This window comes from Scardinius erythrophthalmus (genome assembly GCF_964197995.2).
Source record: "Scardinius erythrophthalmus genome assembly, chromosome: 23".
Taxonomy (NCBI): Eukaryota; Metazoa; Chordata; class Actinopteri; order Cypriniformes; family Leuciscidae; genus Scardinius; species Scardinius erythrophthalmus.
Window position 1 is genome coordinate 27,447,682 of NC_138243.1, and position 20,418 is coordinate 27,468,099.

Consider the following 20,418-nt stretch of genomic DNA (forward strand, 5'->3'; position numbering starts at 1 on the left):
TCCTCAAATGCTTGTACAATACCAAGTCATTCTCGATTCTAAAACAATAACAAACAATCACGTGAAAGGGAGGGGGTGTGACCTTGAAATAAAACTTGCATGGTCATGTTTGTTAAAATTTTATTTAGTTGATTTGAGAGGAATATGTATTTATGGTTTAGTCCTATTTCTCTTTATCGACGATGATGATCATATTAGATTCTTATAACATACGTGAATTGAAATAATATAAATATTTAATATTTTTTCATATAAAATGTCAAATAAATCATTAATAAACTTACGTGTCATATTTAAATAAATAAAAAAAATCTAATAGAAGATTGTGTCAGAGCATTATTAACATAAAAAAAACGATGCAAACTAAGTTACTCAGAACATCATTTAACAGGCACAAACTTTGCGTCAGTGGAAGAAAAACTCCAAAACAGCGAATCATTTTCTGTTTATATTACTTAATTGAACTGTGACTGTATCAGCTGTTATATCAGGCTGAAGTCATATGACACATGAGCCTCTCTCACTTCCTCAAACTTTCTCAGCTCATCCCACCACCGAGGTCCGCGAGTGCTGCAGTTCGCCACGCGAAACCCTCTTGTGCTCGTCAAACTCCGTGTCTCCGGGCAGACACACACACAGATCGGGGGTTTGGGCTGATTTTGACCTCATTTCGGCCTCATGGCGAGCTCGCGCACGTCCAGCGCGCGCGTCGTGTCCACCTGTGTCCTCCTCGTCACTCTTCTCACCTGCACGCTCAGGTGTTCAGAATGCGTCAAACTGAACAACATCGTTCTCATTCTCACCGACGACCAGGATGTGGAAATGGGGGGAATGGTAAGTGTACAAAAGTACACTACAAATGTTTTTTTTATTGGTCGTGCACCTTTGAACAGAAGTACTGTTCTGATAACTTAATAAAATAGTAATACCATGGTACTTTGATATTTAACATGGCACTGAAATTCATACACTATGTTAACATAGTATTTCAGTGAACTTCCAAAAATACAGTCCATATGACTTTTTTTAAAATGTTTTTTTTAAGTATCTTCTGCTCATCAAGCCTGCATTTATTTGATCAAAAATACAGAAAAAAAAAACAGAATTATTGTGAAATATTATTACAATTGAAAATAATGGTTTTCTATTTGAATGTACTTTTAAAATATAATTTATTTCTGTGATGCAAAGCTGAATTTTCAGCATCATTACTCATCATTACAGTCTTCAGTCACATGATCCTTCAGAAATCATTATAATGTGATGATTTATTATCAATGTTGGAAACCGTTATGCTGTGTAATATTTTTTTTTATAACCTGTGATACTTTTTTCAGGATATGTTGATGAATAAAACGTAACAAAAAGATTTAAAATGGTAATACAGTATACATACTATTGTTCAAAAGTTTAGGGTCAGAAATTGTTCTATTTCTTTTTTCTTTTCTTTTTTTTTTAAAGAAATTAATACTTTTATTCAGCAAGGATGTGTTCAATTGATCAAAAGTGATGGTAAAGATTTATATTGTTATAAAATATTTTTATTTTGAATAAATGCTGTTCTTTAAAACTTTTTATTCATCAATGAATCCTAAAAAAAGTATCACAGGTTCCAAAAAAATATTAAGCGGCAAAACTGTTTCCAACATTGATAATAAATCATCATATTAGAATGATTTCTGATGGATCATGTGACACTGAAGACTGGAGTAATGATGCTGAAAATTCAGATTTTGTCACAAGAATACATTTTAAATCCTAAAATACATCATTTTAAATATTTATTTTAAAACGTATTCAAATAGAAAGTAGTTATTTTAAATTTTGAAATAATATCCAAACTTTTGACCACCAGTGTGATATACAACACAACAGATTTCTGTTATGTTTTTGATATATATCTACATATGAGCTACTAGACTAAACCAGTCTCATGCTGGGTAGACAGGGAGAGCATGTTAAAGTCATATTGAACCTGCAGTTGTTTCCTATCAAGTTCAGAAGCGAGTCCTTAGGCGAAAATAAGTGTGTGAAATAATACATCCTGTTGACATCTTAGGTGTTAGATGATTCATTGTATTAATGCTATAATAGTCACATTGAGTCTTTCTGTTTCCACAGACGCCCATGAAGAAGACCAAAGTACTGATCGGTGATGCTGGTGTGACTTTCTCCAATGCAGTGAGTGCTCATCCATAAAGACCTTTTCATAGAGCTGACCAAATATCACAAGTTTCCCCTTTCCTGTTGTGTTTAGTTCACTGCCACCCCTCTGTGCTGTCCCAGCCGTAGCAGCATCCTCAGCGGCAAATATCCACACAATCATTTGGTCCGAAATAACTCCATCTCTGGCAACTGCAGCAGCGTTACGTGGCAGAAAGAGGTTGAGCCCTTAGCCTTTCCGGTTTACCTCAATAAGATGCACTACCAGACCTTCTACGGGGGGAAATACCTGAATCAGGTCAGCCTTTAACCCGTCTGGTACTCTGTGAAATCTCACTGGCCTATTTGCAGAGTGTTCGTTCTTTAAAATTGTCAACAATGTTATCATAAGATCTTCACAAATCCTTCAAATATTTGAAATGTTCTTAACCAACATCACTCTTAAAGGGATAGTTCACCCAAAAATCACAATTCTGTCATCATTTCCTCACCCTCATGTTGGTTCAAACACTGTATGAGTTTCTTTCTTCTGCTGAACACAGAACAAGATATTTTGAAGAATGTCGGGTAACCAAATGGTTGACGGTTGCTATTGACTTTCATAGTAGGAAAAACAACAACTATGTCCATCAACCGTTTGGTTACCAACATTCTTCAAAATATCTTGTTCTGTGTTCAGCAGAAGAAAGAAACTCATACGGGTTTGAAATAACTTGAGGGCGAGTAAATGATGACAGAATTTTCATTTTTGGGTGAACAATCCCTTTAAGAGTTTCATAAGTCATTTTTCTCTTCAGCTACTTTCCAGTCCTGGGGCCTCATTTATAACCGTTGCGTACGCACAAAACAGGCCCTGAAAGAGGCGTACGCCACTTCCGACGCATAAGTTGTGATTTATAAAAACAAACTTGACGGGAAAATTTGCGCACCTGCATGCAAACTCTGACCCATGCGTACGAACGTTTTGGAGATGGAGCAGTTTGGCGACACCGATGGTGAGCTGTAGTTAAGTGTCTTTTTGGTCACTTTTAGACAGAAAATCTAAAGAAAATTAAACATATACAGAAAGATAATACAAATATACTTTTACTCACTAAGCCTATCACTTGAAGCAAATATCCATCCCATCTTAAATGTCCGCGCCAGTGAGCGCGTTGGCCGTTTAGTGAAACTGACGCAAATACCAGTTTAAATAAATACAATAATGATTTAAACTATGTTTTACTTCTGATATAAACATTTAGATTAAATATGCCTTTTAAATTAATGGAGTTAAACACTTAAACATGAAATCATTACTGAGAAGTTACAACATTTTTTATATTCAAATTCAATCAATAGAAATATTTGTTGTGGATGCAATGTTTTTGAACACTTTTCCTGTGGCGTGCTGTGTTTAAATGTTTTAACCACAGAGATAACTGCTTATCATGATAATACCAGATTGTCTGAGAAAATAGTTTCGTGTAAATAATGCCCAAGGTCTATCTGTTTCCATTAAAAATACAATTCAGCCAGTGGGAAAGAGTGAGAAAAACTTTCTCTGAAATGTATTTTATACACTATTTGATTTATGTATTCAAAAACAAGGCAACGATAGGCAACTACATGATTTTTATTAATGTAATGTGTCTTGTAGGCTACCGTTAAACGTTATCACGTGGATGAATAATCACATGCAAATGATATGCAGATGAGGATCTGCATAGTAAAACTAGGCGTTGTAAGCTCCATATTAGTGTTGTCACGATACCAAAATTATTGTTTCGATACCGATACCAAGTCAAGTATTGCGATTTCGATACTTTTTCGATACTTTTCCTGAAAAGGGAGAAACACTCTCAAATAAAGCTGTGCTTTATTTTACAACCGGGACAAGATTCTAATTATATAACACACTAATAAATTAACATATGAACAGCTGATATATTAAACATTTGAACAAAATATGAAATATCAAAATATAAAAAATAAATTAGAGCAATGACATTCAAGGTAAAAAAATATATAAATTTAGCAGCATTATCTCATTTATCATAAGAAACATAAGAGCTTTATCTTGATTCTGAACTTTGAATAAAAATATGAACAGCGATTATATTAAACAATGTTTAATATTGGTAACATACGATAAGCCTCCTTGGTGATATATTTGACGTGGGGAGAGAGCTGTGGAAGGCCTATACTTCATGTTAAACACAAATATATAGCAGCAAAGACAACGTCGGCAGTGTTGACGGCAAAATAGGCTACAGAATAATTTGTTCTGTATTGAGAGGTGCAAATTACATTTTATATTGTATTTGTCAAAACTTTCAAACATCAAAATGTCATTGATTAATATGTATTCATGTCAAAATGACAGAAACATCTTTTCCTATTCTATTTTGCCTGGAAACGCTTCCAACACGCGTGCGTGTCGCGTGAAAAATAGGCGTCGGTTCTATTTCTAGCATGCACGCGAGCTGCGCCTGAGACGCGTGTGTCACGCAGGCAGTTAACATGGGAGCCGAAATAAAAACGGACACGACACGCAGCCAGTGTGTCGCCGGCCTTACAAATCTGGTACGCGGTCATTCTTGGAAGTATCGATACTAATAAATTAAGGAATCGTGACGTTTTTAATTTCCGGTTTACTTTTGAAGTATCAGTGCACCGTGCAACAGAGCAAGGTAGGCAACGTACTTCCATATGTCACTCCTCGCGTCATCTTTTTATACGAGTCGTGGACCACTTGTGCTCGCACATGCAGCCATGTCGCTGTAGTTTGTCACATGACACTGACAGTGGCAGCTTCTTTGCTGCGTGCGTCAGGAAAAAAAACAGATGTCCATAGGGAGGCTTTTTTTTTTATTTTTTTTTTATCGATACTGATAAATTTAGGTATCGTGACGTTTTTAATTTCCGAGTATCGCGATACTTTTGAAGTATCGGTACATCGTGCAACACTACTCCATATATGGTTATTTCAGGGAGGAGACGCACAATCTTCCGCTGACTGGGATTTACAAAGTGAATTCTGCGCAGGTTCTGGCGTACGAACGGTTTTATAAGTCTCAATATTTTTTTCCGTACGCCTTTTTTGGCTTTCGGGCGCACGTACACTTTTAGTAAGGTTCCTACGCACAGTTTTATAAATGAGACCCCTGGTCATATTTCACCTGAAAAAAAAAAAAAAAGGTCTAAAAAAATGATGTGCTTAAAGGATTAGTTCACTTTCAAAAAATGTTTTGCTGATGATTGACTCACCCCGATGTCATCCAAGATATCCGTGTCTTTCTTTCTTCAGTCGAAAAGAAATTAAGGTTTTTGAGGAAAACATTCCAGGATTTTTCTCCATATAATGGACTTCAATGACAACCAACGGTTTGAAGGTTCAAGTGTCCGTCTCAATGCAGCTTCAAAGTCTCAACACGATCCCAGTCGAGAAATAAGGGTCTTATCTCGCGAAACGATCGGTCATTTTCAAAAATAAATAAATAATATATATACTTTTTAACCACAAATGCTTGTCGTGTACCATCTCTGAGATGTGCCACGCATTGCGTCATCACGTTGGAAAGGTCAGGCGTCACGTCATCTATCTGTGTACTCCGGTTCAATAGGTAGGGAAGGGCGAAAAATTTCAGCTCAGTTTCTCATCCAACTTCAAAATCGTCCGACATCTTTGTTTTAATTTATTATTATTATTAATATTAATTTATTTTTCGTGACCTTTCCAACGTGATGACGTAATACGTGGTGCTTCTCAGAGATGGTACAAGATGGACATTTGTGGTTAAAAAGTATATATACTAATATATTATTATTATTATTATTATTATTATTATTATTATTTTAGAAAATGGCTTGATAAGACCCTTACTTCTCGACTGGGATCATCTAGAGACTTTGAAGCTGCATTGAGACGGACACTTGACCCTTCTTTGAACATTGCTATAGTTGGTTGCCATTGAAGTCCATTCTGTGTAGAAAAATCCTAGAATGCTTTCCTCAACCTTAATTTCTTTTCGACTGAAGAAAGAAAGACATGGATATCTTGGGTGACATCGGGGTGAGTCAATTATCAGCAAACATTTTTTTGAAAGTGAACTAATCCTTTAATCATTATATAAATAAAGGCACGTTTTACTCCCAAATTCTGATTACTATAATCAAAACATGCTATAATACAATAATACTAGTTTTTACAATCAGCACTAGTACAACAAATGCTACCATGTAAAATATTATTTAATATACCTTTTTTGCGTTGTAATGAGAATTGGGAGAGATTAAACGGTATCTCTTACCGGTAACTGTCACGGAAATAATGGAAAAATGGGGGGAAAAAATCTTAAAATGGCTTTCATTTCATCAACAAAATATAGTTTCTTATTTTTTCCTGTTTGAATTTGAAGGGGGCAGTGTGACCCTGGCATGTTTTGACCAGTATTGTGAGATTCTTCTACTGTTTTCACTCAACCTGTATAAATCCCTCTCCGTGTCTTCAGTATGGAAGTAAGGACGCGGGCGGTGTGGCTCATGTGCCTCCCGGCTGGGACCAATGGCACGCGCTGGTAAGTCACGAACTGAAGCATCAGTCCCACATTACTTCCTTTTTCACTCTATCTGCATTCAGATCAGCAGGGAACTGTATGTGTCGCCTATAGACACGCATTCATGCAGAGCGCATGGTTTAGTTCAGTCATGTGAGGTGGTTTCATCACACCCTGCACCGCAAAAAGCAGATCCACTTTTTAACCATTTAATCTCGCTTTTACTGATTGTTTAATGGCAGATATTTCATTGTGCGTATGTTAAATTCAGTGTGATCTTTTGGTTTTGTGTATCCACAGGTGGGAAACTCTCAGTATTACAATTACACACTTTCTGTGAATGGAAAAGAGGAAAAACACGGGGACAACTATGAGAAGGACTATCTCACAGACCTGGTTGTGAGTCTTTAAAGCTTTAATGTGTAGAGTCAGTATTAAGGCTTCAATTGTACTTCAATACTGTGATGTTCTTCCGGGTGAAACTGGATGTTCAATGAGGAATAGACCCCTTTTGCGCCGACGTCACAGTTACGTCACGGCGCTAGCTGGAGGCAAAACAAATGGAAAACTGGAGGCGGCCAATACAAACCAGCACAGATTCGGCTACATAATAAGGAGCTTAAATTATTATTTTTATTATTAAATGTCATTTTGTTGTGTTGTTGGGTGCAAGAATTGATGAAAAATGAGTATGCTGTATCTGGAATTTTTATTTCTAGAAAATATCCACATCTTTAAAATTGCACCGTAATATGTCACTCTTTACATTGTCGTCTTCTTGGCGCTGGCTAGGCAGAACTGCGGATCGTACACACAAATCTTTACATGACCATTCAGCACATAGTTATAGGCATCTAAAGATTTATATGTCCTCGGTTTCTCTTTACCCTCAGTTTCTCTATCGGACAGGTGTAGAAGTCAGGCCACTCAACCGTTGGTAGCGATAACGTTAATCCTGTCAGATCGTCCATCCATTGACTGAGCGTGTACGGGTCGGCCAATCTGGTTTCGTCCGTTAAAATTAACTTTTGCAAATAACAATCGCGGTCCTGGACAGTGAGTGACCTTGCACATTAAGATAAAATTGGATTTTCTCCAGTCATTGTTAAAAAAAACAAGCTAACAAACTGGCAAACTAACGTTATGAAGCGGCCAGAGGGATCTTTCTGCCTCCAGCTAAGCCCCGCCCACAAAGATACGTCACCATGTTTACCAACTGTAAAAGGGTCTATAAAATGCATGATACTTTAGAAAGGGTTTTAAAATCTGTCAAAGACAAGTTAGGACTTATTTTGAATAAGTTGCACTGATAAATAATTGCACAAGACTCAAGACTAAGTTGAAACTTGTCATGTCAACAGTCACTTTAATATCACTATGTAAAATGAAGTGTGACTATTTACTTCCTTGTAAATGTGAAAGCCAATGAATTTGCCTCATCACCTGCTAAACATGTTTTACGTGTGAAATGGATCAGTTAACACAATCTGGTTACCAAATAATGTTGCCATTGGCTGTTTTAGAATAAGATTCGAGCTGTTTGCCTCATAGTGACTAATAAGCCACACAGTTGCATTGCATGTTAGATCGAGCCTCCTCACGTCAAACTGTCCACACAACAGTGTGTCATGTGACTTCTGCAAGATTCATGACTGGACCCCTTTAATACTTGCTGTAACAGCCCTTAATCTGACACTAAAACCTGCTCTGTTATTGTTTAACTAAGGTCAGGTCTCCTGGGAAAAGATTAAACTCCACTCACAATAGTGATTCTCCACCTGTGTTGGGTGTAGTGCATTACTAGATAATTATTTATTGTAATTTAATTACTTTGTTCATGTAAAAAGTTGTTTTTCTGTAATTGAATTAGTTACTTTTGATGTAATCACAGAATGATTGTATATAAAACAATAGTGGATTTGCCACTATTATAAACCAAGTGGCATCCCCAAAAAAAAAAATTCAAAACTTTTTTAATGCATGTTTTTAGTTCGTAGCTTGGAAATCCAGACCTAAATCTGAATAAAATTCAACTTGTGCTCTCTCGAGAACTCTGGATTTCCAGGGTATTTAGTTCGTACAATCAGGGGCTGGTTTCACAAAGTTAGACTTTGACTATGGCTTAGATATAGTAGATAGTCAGACTTCAGATAGACATCTAAATCAGACCGTTGCACAAAGCGCTTAAGACTCTGACTATCTTAAGTAGGACTACACTGCAATGCATTCTGGGTAAAATAAGACACTTTTCAAAACAAAAAACATGGCGGATCGAGTAAGCGCATTCAACCACTCAGTGCAGTTTACCCCAGCGGAAAATATGTGTTTGTTGGAGGAGTATAACAGTTACAAGGACATTTTACTTGGGAAATTTAGCGGAGAATGTAGTAACAAGAAGAAATGTTTAAATTATGAGCCATTTTCCCTTTTCTTTTGGCTGTTTGTAATGTAACTGATTGTTACTGCTGGTTGCCAAGGTAACATAGAGACTTAGACCTTAGTTAGCCTGGGGGTGAGGTGTCTAATTTATTTGGTCTAAATTAAGTCAGTCTTTATTTTTGTGAAACAGTCTAACTTGCATTAGACTAGTCTATGAGCACATTTTAGACTTGTCTAACACTATAGGCCGGTCTAAAAGAGCTTTGTGAAACCGGCCCCTGGTCTTAAAATGTAATCCACTATCAAACCACATGAAATGCCAGAAAATCTGTTTGCATCATTTTCTTTGTTTGCATAAAGTTATATATTACATTTAAAACAAATGGTTTATATCTGAAATAAAGTCTTTGTTGATTCTAGTTGAACCGGTCGCTGCATTTTCTGGAGGAGCGAAGCCCCAATCATCCGTTCTTCATGATGTTGTGTCCGCCGTCTCCTCATTCGCCGTGGACGGCCGCCCCTCAGTATCAGAAGACCTTCAGCGACGTGAGAGCGCCACGCGACGGCAGCTTCAACAAGCCTGGAAAGGTTCAGCTCACTGTTTCATCCTTCATGACATCTGATAGTTAAGAGCAAGCACTGCAGGCGTAAATGATGAGACAGGGTTTGATATATCTTCAATATTTTAGGCTTAGAGAAAACTAATCTAAAACAAGTAATAGAAATATTAGTCAAATATTATTTTATATCAAAAAGATTTGTAATGTATATAAATAATATTTCTCTATGTAAATATTCACATCTTTCAGCAGCCATTTTTCTCACGATATTTTATAGAAGATTTTATCTAAATTAAGTATTTTACTTCTTAAATAATATTGGTGGTGATGGTTTTAGTTTTGTAAATGGCGCAAGAAGCATGTTTTTTAAAGCATGTATTTTTTACATGCTTTCTTAAATATTTTGTTAAATACATTTAAATAATTCCAGCCATTGAGTTAATCAATGTTAATAAATTAGTGCTCTTAAATCGATTAATCACATCTAACATAAAACGTTGTAAATGTATAAAATGTGTATGTATATAATACACACACACACACACACACACACACACACACACGTATGTGTGTGGGTTATTTTTAATTTGTGATTAATCGTGATTGGACGGCACTATAATAAATTTAATATAAGTATAAAAAATTAATATACTGTATATTTTATTAATGATTTATATTACTTGGTAAATAAGCATGTTTTTGTAAATTTCATATTGTGCATCAATTGTATATTTATTATTATATGAATATATGTATATATTTTATTGTTTGTATATTTTGTATGTTGCCAGTTTAATTCTTTTTGTCTATTTTCAAAGTGGCTAACTTATATTTTGATGCAATCATTATTTTAGTATAATTGTGATACTGTTATAGCTTTTTATACTTAAAATAATTTTCTTGTTTTCATTTTAATTTTACTTGAAGTTTTAGTAATTTTTGTTTGGTGTTTTTGTCATTTTTAGTAGTTTTAAAAATACGCTTAGTTTTTATAAATGTATATTTCAGTTTTAGTTGTTATTTTAGTGTGTCAAATGAAGCTAAATGAACAAGGTCAGATGTGTATGACCTCAGCATGAGCGTAAGATTAAATGCTCTTTCTCGGATCTCAGGACAAACATTGGTTATTACGACAGCCTGTGAATCCCATGCCAAACAGCTCCATCGAGTACCTTGATGACGCTTTCCGCAGGAGGTACAACAATACAGATTTCATAACAAGTTCTATCACATCACATAATGTAGTGTGATCTGATATGTGTACTTAATATCTCTTGATAGGTGGCAGACGCTTCTGTCGGTGGACGACATGGTGGAACAGCTGATTAAGAAACTGGATTCATTAAAGGAACTGGACAACACGTACATCTTCTACACGTCTGATCACGGCTATCACACTGGTGTGTCCTCTGTCGCCACGCTCCTATCGATGTGTTGTTGTGTTGTCTTCATAACACCATATTTTAAAAATCAATTTCAGGGCAGTTCTCATTGCCCATTGACAAGAGACAACTGTACGAGTTCGATATTCGCATCCCCCTCTTGGTTCGGGGTCCAGGAATCAAAGCTAACCAAACACTTCAGGTTAGAGGAATGAATTACTGATTTATTGAGCAATATGTCTAAATGTATTATTTTACGTAAATGCTGTAACGTCTGTTTAACTGTCCACTAGTCTCCAGTGATGAATATAGATCTCCCCATGACTATCCTGGACATCGCTAGAGTAAATCTCTCCACCGTCAACATGGACGGACAGTCTTTCCTGCCGCAGATGGTGAGTGCGTCATGTTTTTCACTTCCTGTTTCTGCACATGTGTATTTATATTCTTATTGTGTGTGTGTATACACTCTTGGGCACAAAAAAAAAAATGGGCCAAGCCAAAAATGCCAACATATTTAGGGGCCTTTAATGGTCTTAAACATTTTAGATTCAAAATTTTAGCTAGGATTGCACAAATACTGTAGATAAAGTATGGAATGAAAACAACTTGGTATGAAATAGCCTTCTTGATTGACGAGTCAGCGTTGTTTCACTCAATGTTAATGGCTCAAACAGTTCATAAATAGTTGAAAATGTCTCCCAGTTCGTTTGAGTTTAATTGTGAGACCAAATATTTGCCATAGGCTTCAAATCTGGACATGAGCGTGAGCCTGATGGACTTGTTCTTGAGCCACTTCTTGGTTGTCTTTGCGGTTTGGGCAGGAACATTGTCTTTGTTGAACAATAAAATCAGCTCATTCCTCTTTAGATGACTTTTCATTTGTGGGAAGCGAGCCATTCTGTAATATTCTCCTGTACACCAAAGCATTAAATGACTTTTAACAGTGAAGCGGCTCTACACATGGAAGTGAAACACCTCTGTAATGACACTCTTCCTCCATGCTTCTCTGTGGTAGAGATGCCAATCCAAGAAACGTGTTTCATTGTTATTTACAACTTCCCATATTCTGCCAACAACTTAATTCTGTTTTTGATGTTTTTCTGAGACGGCAGTGTCTTTTTAGGTAGTACATTTGCTTAAATTCAGCTAATTTCCCAAGCAAACATTTGTAGTTTAGACAATTAAAAGCTTAGTGTTCAGCCATTTTTTGCTTGGCCCATTTATTTATTTATTTATTTATTTATTTATTTTTTGCCCAGTAGTGTGTGTGTTTCTCTCCATTGCGAACTATACTATAGATTATTTATACTATACTATACTATACTGTGCTATACTATACTATACTATACTATACAATAGATTATTCATTACAGTGTGAATTAAGTATTTTGATGCTGTTTCAACTGCTTTTGTGCTACTCATTTGCATGCTTTAATGCCTTTTTCACTACAATATCTATCTCAGTGCAACATTATTTCATTATATCACACTACTGTTCAAAAGTAAGATTTGTTTTTGAAAGAAATTAATACTTGTATTCAGCAAGGATGCATTAAATTGATCAAAAGTGACAGTAAAGACATTTCTAATGTTCCAAAAGATTTCAGTTTCGAACAAATGCGGTCCTTCTGAATTTTCTATTCATCAAAGAATCCTGAATTTTTTTTTTTTTTTACCAGTTTCCACAAAAATATGAGAAGAAGAGTTTAAATATTTCTTGAGCTGAAAATCAGCATATTAGAATGATTTCTGAAGATCATGGGACACTGAAGACTTGAGAAATGATGCTGAAAATTCAGCTTTGATCACAGGAATATGAATATTATATTATAGGAATATTATATTTTACAATATATTCAAATAGAAAACGGTTATTTCAAATTGTAATAATATTTCTCAATATTCCTGTTTTTACGCTCAAATAAATGCAGCCTTGGTGAGCAACATTTGACCCCAACATTTTGAACGGTCTTAATTGACTATTGTAAAGACCTTGTTGGGAATCTCTTAAAATCATATTGCATGGTAAAATAAGAAGAAAGAAATTATATTTTGCATAAAGAAAACAAATGAAGCATGTTTTAAGATCGCAACAATTAAGCACGTTTTCTCAGATCTCATTACAAGAAAGCAACAAAATATTGTAATGAGGAAATAATACTTTCTGCCATTTAGTCTTTATGCTCATTTTGAAATGTATATCCTAGCAAGATCATGCTCATGACTTTTTTTGCATTACAATACAGAGAATGAGAATTATATTTAATGTGAATTCTCACAGTTAATGAGGAGTACAGCAATGAAAACTGTCTAATGATGTCACAATGAGAAAAAAAATGCTAAAATGAGTCTTCTCTTCTAATGTTCTCCATGAAGGCACCATCATTGCGTAATGGCACCGAACGGCCCTTCTTCCTGGTGGAGTACACTGGTGAGGGATATACTTCTGAAGATCCCAGCTGCCCTAAACTCGGCCCAGGACTAGCTGTAAGTGTTTTGGGAATCATATCCTATCAAGCATTTTCCCATCAACCTCTCCTGTTTTCTTAGAATACAAAGCAAAGATTTCCTCTTTCTTCCAGCATTGTTTCCCAGACTGTGTTTGCGAGGACGCCTTCAACAACACGTACGCCTGCGTTAGAACTCTGAAGGATGGAAACCTGCAGTACTGTGAGTTTGCAGACAATGAGGTGAGCTTTACACTAACACTCAGGCTACAATAATCCCGTATTACATTAACATTTATGCATTAGGCAGTCGCCATTATCCAAATCGACTTGCATTGCATTCAAAGTATGGATTTTATTACTTCATGTATTCTCTGGAAACACTCAAAAATTATTTGAATTGCATATAAAACCTCCAGGAATTTGTCTTGCACAATTTTAATAAACTTGATGCGATGCATATTTGTCAGTCTTGCATAAATGAAACGGGTAAGATTTATGCACAATACGAGGTGAATCACAACACTACAAACTTTAATTTGAAGCAGAAAAGTATTTGAAAATCAGACAACAATACAAAGGTACAAGACTGTGTACTTTGCTTTACTGATAGAAAGAACTACAATCCCATGAAGCATCGCAAACATAATCAAATTAAAAACGATGGAGAAATATAAAACTACGAATTTAAAAATGTTGATTTTATATATGTGTATATATATATATATATATATTTAGATTATTGCAAAATATGCATATATATATTGAATATATTGAGGGCTTAGAGAGATCGACTCGATTACATCATTTGCAGTGCTTCATGGGAGTGGGCGGAGCTAACAAGATCTTCTGGCGTTTTGCTTGTCTCGAATCACTCATTGGTGTAATTTTCTGTATAGCATTATGGGTAATGTAGTTTTTCCACCATGAATTCTGCCGATAAACAATTTTTTTGAAATAACGCAGGCTGAAGCAAATACAGCGATTAACAACCTCACAGCTCACAGTAAGGTTGTCTTTAGTGGTTTATAATCATCAGACTTAAGACTTGGCACCAACCAAATGACTTCATAAACTTAAATATGAGTACTCCACCGGGATATACATATATCCAGAGGCACCTTTACTAAGTGGTAAATGTGGCGATCTTGCTGTTATCTACAGAGATGATATATCTATTGCGGAAATTACCATTTCCTGCGCATCATCATTTGATTGTGTTGCCTTCAAAATGAACGGTACTTCTCCTGTTCTTATTGTGCTCATCTATCGACCTCCATAACCTAATTCTTTGTTTTTCAGTGAACTCACAGAACTACCTGCATCTGTTAGCTCTGTCTATCCATTAATATCCAAGTGGATAACTTTAATAGTAATCTAACTGTTGAATTCATGGAGGTATTAGACTGTTTTAACATAACTCAGCATGTTAAATTAACCGATTAAGCCATCAATTTGTTCTTCTGTGCAGGAGTGTAACAAAATTCTTAGTTTTTTTTTTTTTATGGATACAATTTTAACATCTGTTCTTAAGGGGTGTCTCTCTTCATTTGTAGCAATGTGAACACCTCTCTTACAACTGGTATTGTTCCAAAAGCCCTAAAGGTTGCAACTATTACACCAGTCCTTAAAAAGCCTGGACGTGGCCTATCTCAAATCTGCCCTTTCTTGCTAAGGTTTTGGAAGGTGTTGTTGTGGCACAACTCCACTCACACTTGTCATCCAACAAGCTTTTTGAACCTTTTCAGTCTGGGTTTAGAAAGGGACACAGTACAGAGACAGCCTTGGTTCGTGTTATGAATGACCTGCTTGTCTTGTCTACCATCTTGATCTTGTTAGATCTCAGTGCAGCTTTTGACACAGTGTGCCATTCTATCCTGCTAAATATAGGCTGGAGAGCTGGCTTGGTATCACTGGTACTGTGCTTAACTGGTTCAAATCTTACCTCACTGATCGTTTCAGGTTTGTTGTCTTGGGAAACAAAAAATCTGAAATTGGACAAGTCCGCCATGGTGTTCCTCAGGGATCTGTCCTGGGTCCCATGTTGTTTAGTGTTTATATGCTTCCTTTGGGGCAAATAATTAGGAAATATGTTTTGGGGTATCACTTTTATGCTGATGATGCTCAAATTTACCTCAGCTCCAAATCTGATCCTACTGTCACCTCTAAAATTTTCTCGGAGTGTGTGCAGGAAATAAAAACGTGGATTGGCACACCTGCGGCTACTCACAAAGGGATACATTTTAATCTGATTATGGATGTTGAAAGTGTTTTATTTCCATCTCCTTATGCTTGTAACCTTGGTGTGATCTTTGACGCTCACCTAACACTAGACTCACATATTAAGAGTATTACAAAATCTGCATTCCATCATCTTAGAAACATTGCATGAATTAGGCCCTATCTTACTCTACCTGATGCTGAAAGGCTTATTCATGCATTTGTTACTTCCAGGATTGATTATTGCAATGCACTATACAGTGAGGAAAATAAGTATTTGAACACCCTGCTATTTTGCAAGTTCTCCCACTTAGAAATCATGGAGGGGTCTGAAATTGTCATCGTAGGTGCATGTCCACTGTGAGAGACATAATCTAAAAAAAAAATCCAGAAATCACAATGTATGATTTTTTAACTATTTATTTGTATGTTATATCTGCAAATAAGTATTTGAACACCTGAGAAAATCAATGTTAATATTTGGTACAGTAGCCTTTGTTTGCAATTACAGAGGTCAAACGTTTCCTGTAGTTTTTCACCAGGTTTGCACACACTGCAGGAGGGGTTTTGGCCCACTCCTCCACACAGATCTTCAGGTTTCTGGGCTGTCGCTGAGTTTGAGCTCCCTCCAAAGATTCTCTATTGGGTTTAGGTCTGGAGACTGGCTAGGCCACGCCAGAACCTTGATATGCTTCTTACAGAGCCACTCCTTGGTTATCCTGGCTGTGTGCTTCGGGTCATTGTCATGTTGGAAGACCCAGCCTCGACCCATCTTCAATGCTCTAACTGAGGGAAGGAGGTTGTTCCCCAAAATCTCGCAATACATGGCCCCGGTCATCCTCTCCTTAATATAGTGCAGTCGCCCTGTCCCATGTGCAGAAAAACACCCCCAAAGCATGATGCTACCACCCCCATGCTTCACAGTAGGGATGGTGTTCTTGGGATGGTACTCCTCATTCTTCTTCCTCCAAACACGTTTAGTGGAATTATGACCAAAAAGTTCTATTTTGGTCTCATCTGACCACATGACTTTCTCCCATGACTCCTCTGGATCATCCAAATGGTCATTGGCAAACTTAAGACGGGCCTTGACATGTGCTGGTTTAAGCAGGGGAACCTTCCGTGCCATGCATGATTTCAAACCATGATGTCTTAGTGTATTACCAACAGTAACCTTGGGAACGGTGGTCCCAGCTCTTTTCAGGTCATTGACCAGCTCCTCCCGTGTAGTTCTGGGCTGATTTCTCACCTTTCTTAGGATCATTGAGACCCCACAAGGTGAGATCTTGCATGGAGCCCCAGTCCGAGGGAGATTGACAGTCATGTTTAGCTTCTTCCATTTTCTAATGATTGCTCCAACAGTGGACCTTTTTTCACCAAGCTGCTTGGCAATTTCCCCGTAGCCCTTTCCAGCCTTGTGGAGGTGTACAATTTTGTCTCTAGTGTCTTTGGACAGCTCTTTGGTCTTGGCCATGTTAGTAGTTGGATTCTTACTGATTGTATGGGGTGGACAGGTGTCTTTATGCAGCTAACGACCTCAAACAGGTGCATCTAATTTAGGATAATAAATGGAGTGGAGGTGGACATTTTAAAGGCAGACTAACAGGTCTTTGAGGGTCAGAATTCTAGCTGATATACAGGTGTTCAAATACTTATTTGCAGCTGTATTATACAAATAAATAGTTAAAAAATCATATATTGTGATTTCTGGATTTTTTTTTTTAGATTATGTCTCTTACAGTGGACATGCACCTACGATGACAATTTCAGACCCCTCCATGATTTCCAAGTGGGAGAACTTGCAAAATAGCAGGGTGTTCAAATACTTATTTTCCTCACTGTATGTTTAGCCTAGAAATCTAGACGCACCCTAGCGGCAGCAAAATGTATTAAATCAAAAGTTTAACTCTCCGTTGACTTTCGGAGCTGTAAAAACCTAAATTGGGTCAGGCCAATCACATTGTGTATAGAGTAGGCGGGCCGGGCTTAACATAATGACGACAGAGTTGCGACGGTTCCCTGCTACTTGAAAACAAAGAATGGCTGCTGCTGGAGAACAGTCTTTCGAATCGGACTTGGAGTTAAGTTTTTCTTTGAGAAAACCGTAAAGAACTTAAGTCATTCTTAAAAAAGGAAGATGTATTCGTAGTTTTGCCGGCCAGATTCAAAAGTTGAATCTATCAACTAACGCAGAACTAACGTAAGCTCCGCTGTTGGGAAAACGCTCTGGTTGGTTGAAGCGCTGTCCTATTGCGTGCAGAGGGAATTTGAAAGACAGCCGTTTATCCCGCCCCTCGGATTGAGCCGTGTCTATTGTGAGTTGCCAGACCTAACATCTTGATGTAGGTCTGGCTTGCCAGGCTACTATTTGTTGGTTTACCTGCTAAATCTATAAAAGGCTGCAGTACATCCAGAATTCAGCAGCATATGTGCTAACACACACTTCACATGTCAGCACATTACAGGCGTGCTTTATAGCTTGCATTGGCTTCCTGTTCAGTCGCGTATTGCTTTTAAAACTCTCACACTAACATACAAAGCTATGCACGAGATATCCCCTTTTTATATCTGTGACTAAGTCAGCCTTCCCGTTCCCTTCGGTCTACTGATTCACTTACTCTTCAGCCTTCTCTGTCGCTGCACCCAGGTTATGGAATACACTTCCTCTTATTGTTAGAGATGCTCCCCCACATCAACCAGTTTCAAGAAGTCATCTTTTTAAAATTGCTTATATAGACTGTCATGATTAGTATTTTACAGTGTTGTACTGTAATGATTATTTTTGCATAACTCTTGTACTTCTGTATTTTATTTGCTTTTACGGTCTGTAGCGCTTTGGGTTTTAGAAAAGAGCATTATAAATAAAATGTATTATTATTACAAGTTATCTTTCAAAATCAATTTCCCTATGGAGAAAATTAATGGAGATTTTACTTGGGGAACCCGACTGTTGCACTTTGTAGGGCCCTATTAAATGTGTTTATGCTGTGTTGTGTTAGACTTTTTTCTGGATTTGATTCAATACCAAATTATTAAAAACAGAGATAATCAAACGAAGGTTAACAATTTATTTGCACCCAAAAATGATTGAGGTTTACTGTTAATATTTAAACAGAAGACAAATTGTGAGATTATTCCTTAAAGTTTTATTATTGTTGTTGTTTTTGTCATTGTGGAAATCATAGGCCCTACAATGGCATTTTAGACCATCCATGGAATGGAAATTGAGTGCGACCTGACCATTTTGACAGGAGAATGCCATTTTCGAATGCATCTGGATGAATGTAGACGTAAGCTTCATTGAATTTCCCTTGTGTTCTCCTTCAGTCATTTGTAGAGGTGTACAACCTGACGGCAGATCCCCATCAGCTGGAGAACATCGTGAAGAAGGTCGATCCTTCCCTTCTGCAGATCATGAACCAAAGGCTGATCAAGCTTGAGTCCTGCATGGGCAACAGCTGTCGGAACCTCAAATAACCCTGCTCTCAAAGCCCAGCTCGAGCGGAGAACACCAAGTTCGGTCATGTGAAGATGTGTCAGGGTTTTCACTTGCACAAATCTCTCCTGAAATTCTAAAAGGGATAGTTCACCTAACAAATGTGGATTTGCATTCGGTGCAAATGAAAGTCAAACAGGTTTGGAACGAACTAATTAGGGTGAGTAAATATATTTACATGTATTTGGAGTGAACTGTCCCTTTATTTCTGATGTGGTGAAGTCACGCACACGCCCCTCCTATAAATGTGAATGTATCTACAGTGTGATTCTTCTTCAAATGCTGAAATACAGCTACAAGAAAAGCACTTCTAAGGACTTGAACCAGTTCAACTGGAAGTTTACTCGTCCTCAGGCTTTCCTTACTTCCTGCTGTCGTCATGCAATGTTTTTGGAGCACTTTTATGGTAAATGAATGTTTAAACTAAATTTTGACGACTTAAATATACTATCATCAAAACATTTACCCTTTGCATTTTAAGAGCTTTTTTTTTTTTTGGAACGTTATCTTTGGTAATGCATGGTTGTTTTATGTGTTTTTTTTTTCATACTGTGAATTGAACCATATGTATGTATGTATGTGCCTCGTGTGCCACAGTGGAAATCCTGCTTTGATGTTATTTTAAAAGGAGCTTTTCTTCATAAAGGGGAATGTCTGATATTTAAGGGAATTTTGCCAACTTTGATTTTAATCTATAATATAATTGTGCCTTTTTGCACTAAATCAGTGTTTGTGCCTTTTGTATGATACAAATGTCTAATTTTGAACAATCAATAAATTTACACACACAAAAAAAGAACTTTGCAGTGTCCATTTGATGCAAGAGCACATTACTGCCTTTGAACCTGTGACGTATATGAAATATAATTTAATGTATGTAATATAAGTGATGTACTCTACAAATGAAGAGTTCAGATGCAAAAGCCTCTAAGTGCCATCTGAAATTTTCTTCTAGAATGATCATTTTTATCAAGCTTGTATATTTATGTTCAGTAATTTCACTTAAATGACAATTCATAGGTAATTTTCATTGCCATTTAAGTGAAATTATTGAACTTGAATATACGAGCTTGATAAAAATGATCATTCTAGAAGAAAATTTCAGATGGCACTTAGAGGCTTTTGCATCTGAACTCTTCAAATATATAAGTGTGTATGTAGTACTATATATAATAAACGTATGCAAATAGTTTCCTTCTGACAGATTTTAACAACTACATTTAGTGTAAT

At 36.7% G+C, this 20,418-nt stretch overlaps 1 protein-coding gene across 2 annotated transcripts; it reads left to right on the forward strand.

The window, feature by feature from the left end:
* Positions 1 to 342: 342 nt before the first annotated feature.
* On the forward strand, positions 343 to 19,978 carry gnsb (glucosamine (N-acetyl)-6-sulfatase (Sanfilippo disease IIID), b). 2 transcript variants are annotated; one of them, XR_014029309.1, is made up of 14 exons: positions 343 to 834; positions 2,122 to 2,181; positions 2,258 to 2,461; positions 6,657 to 6,722; positions 7,002 to 7,100; positions 9,501 to 9,668; positions 10,753 to 10,835; positions 10,922 to 11,040; positions 11,121 to 11,224; positions 11,316 to 11,417; positions 13,402 to 13,512; positions 13,608 to 13,715; positions 19,020 to 19,348; positions 19,452 to 19,977. XR_014029309.1 is itself a non-coding variant. In XM_081354915.1 (13 exons), exons 1-13 carry the CDS (start codon positions 679 to 681, stop codon positions 19,167 to 19,169), a joined length of 1,530 nt encoding a protein of 509 aa, XP_081211041.1. In that variant the 5' UTR covers positions 343 to 678; the 3' UTR covers positions 19,170 to 19,978. The 2 variants fall into 2 exon arrangements, 1 of the variants encoding a protein (XP_081211041.1); XM_081354915.1 differs by having other exon boundaries at positions 19,020 to 19,978.
* Positions 19,979 to 20,418: the final 440 nt, after the last annotated feature.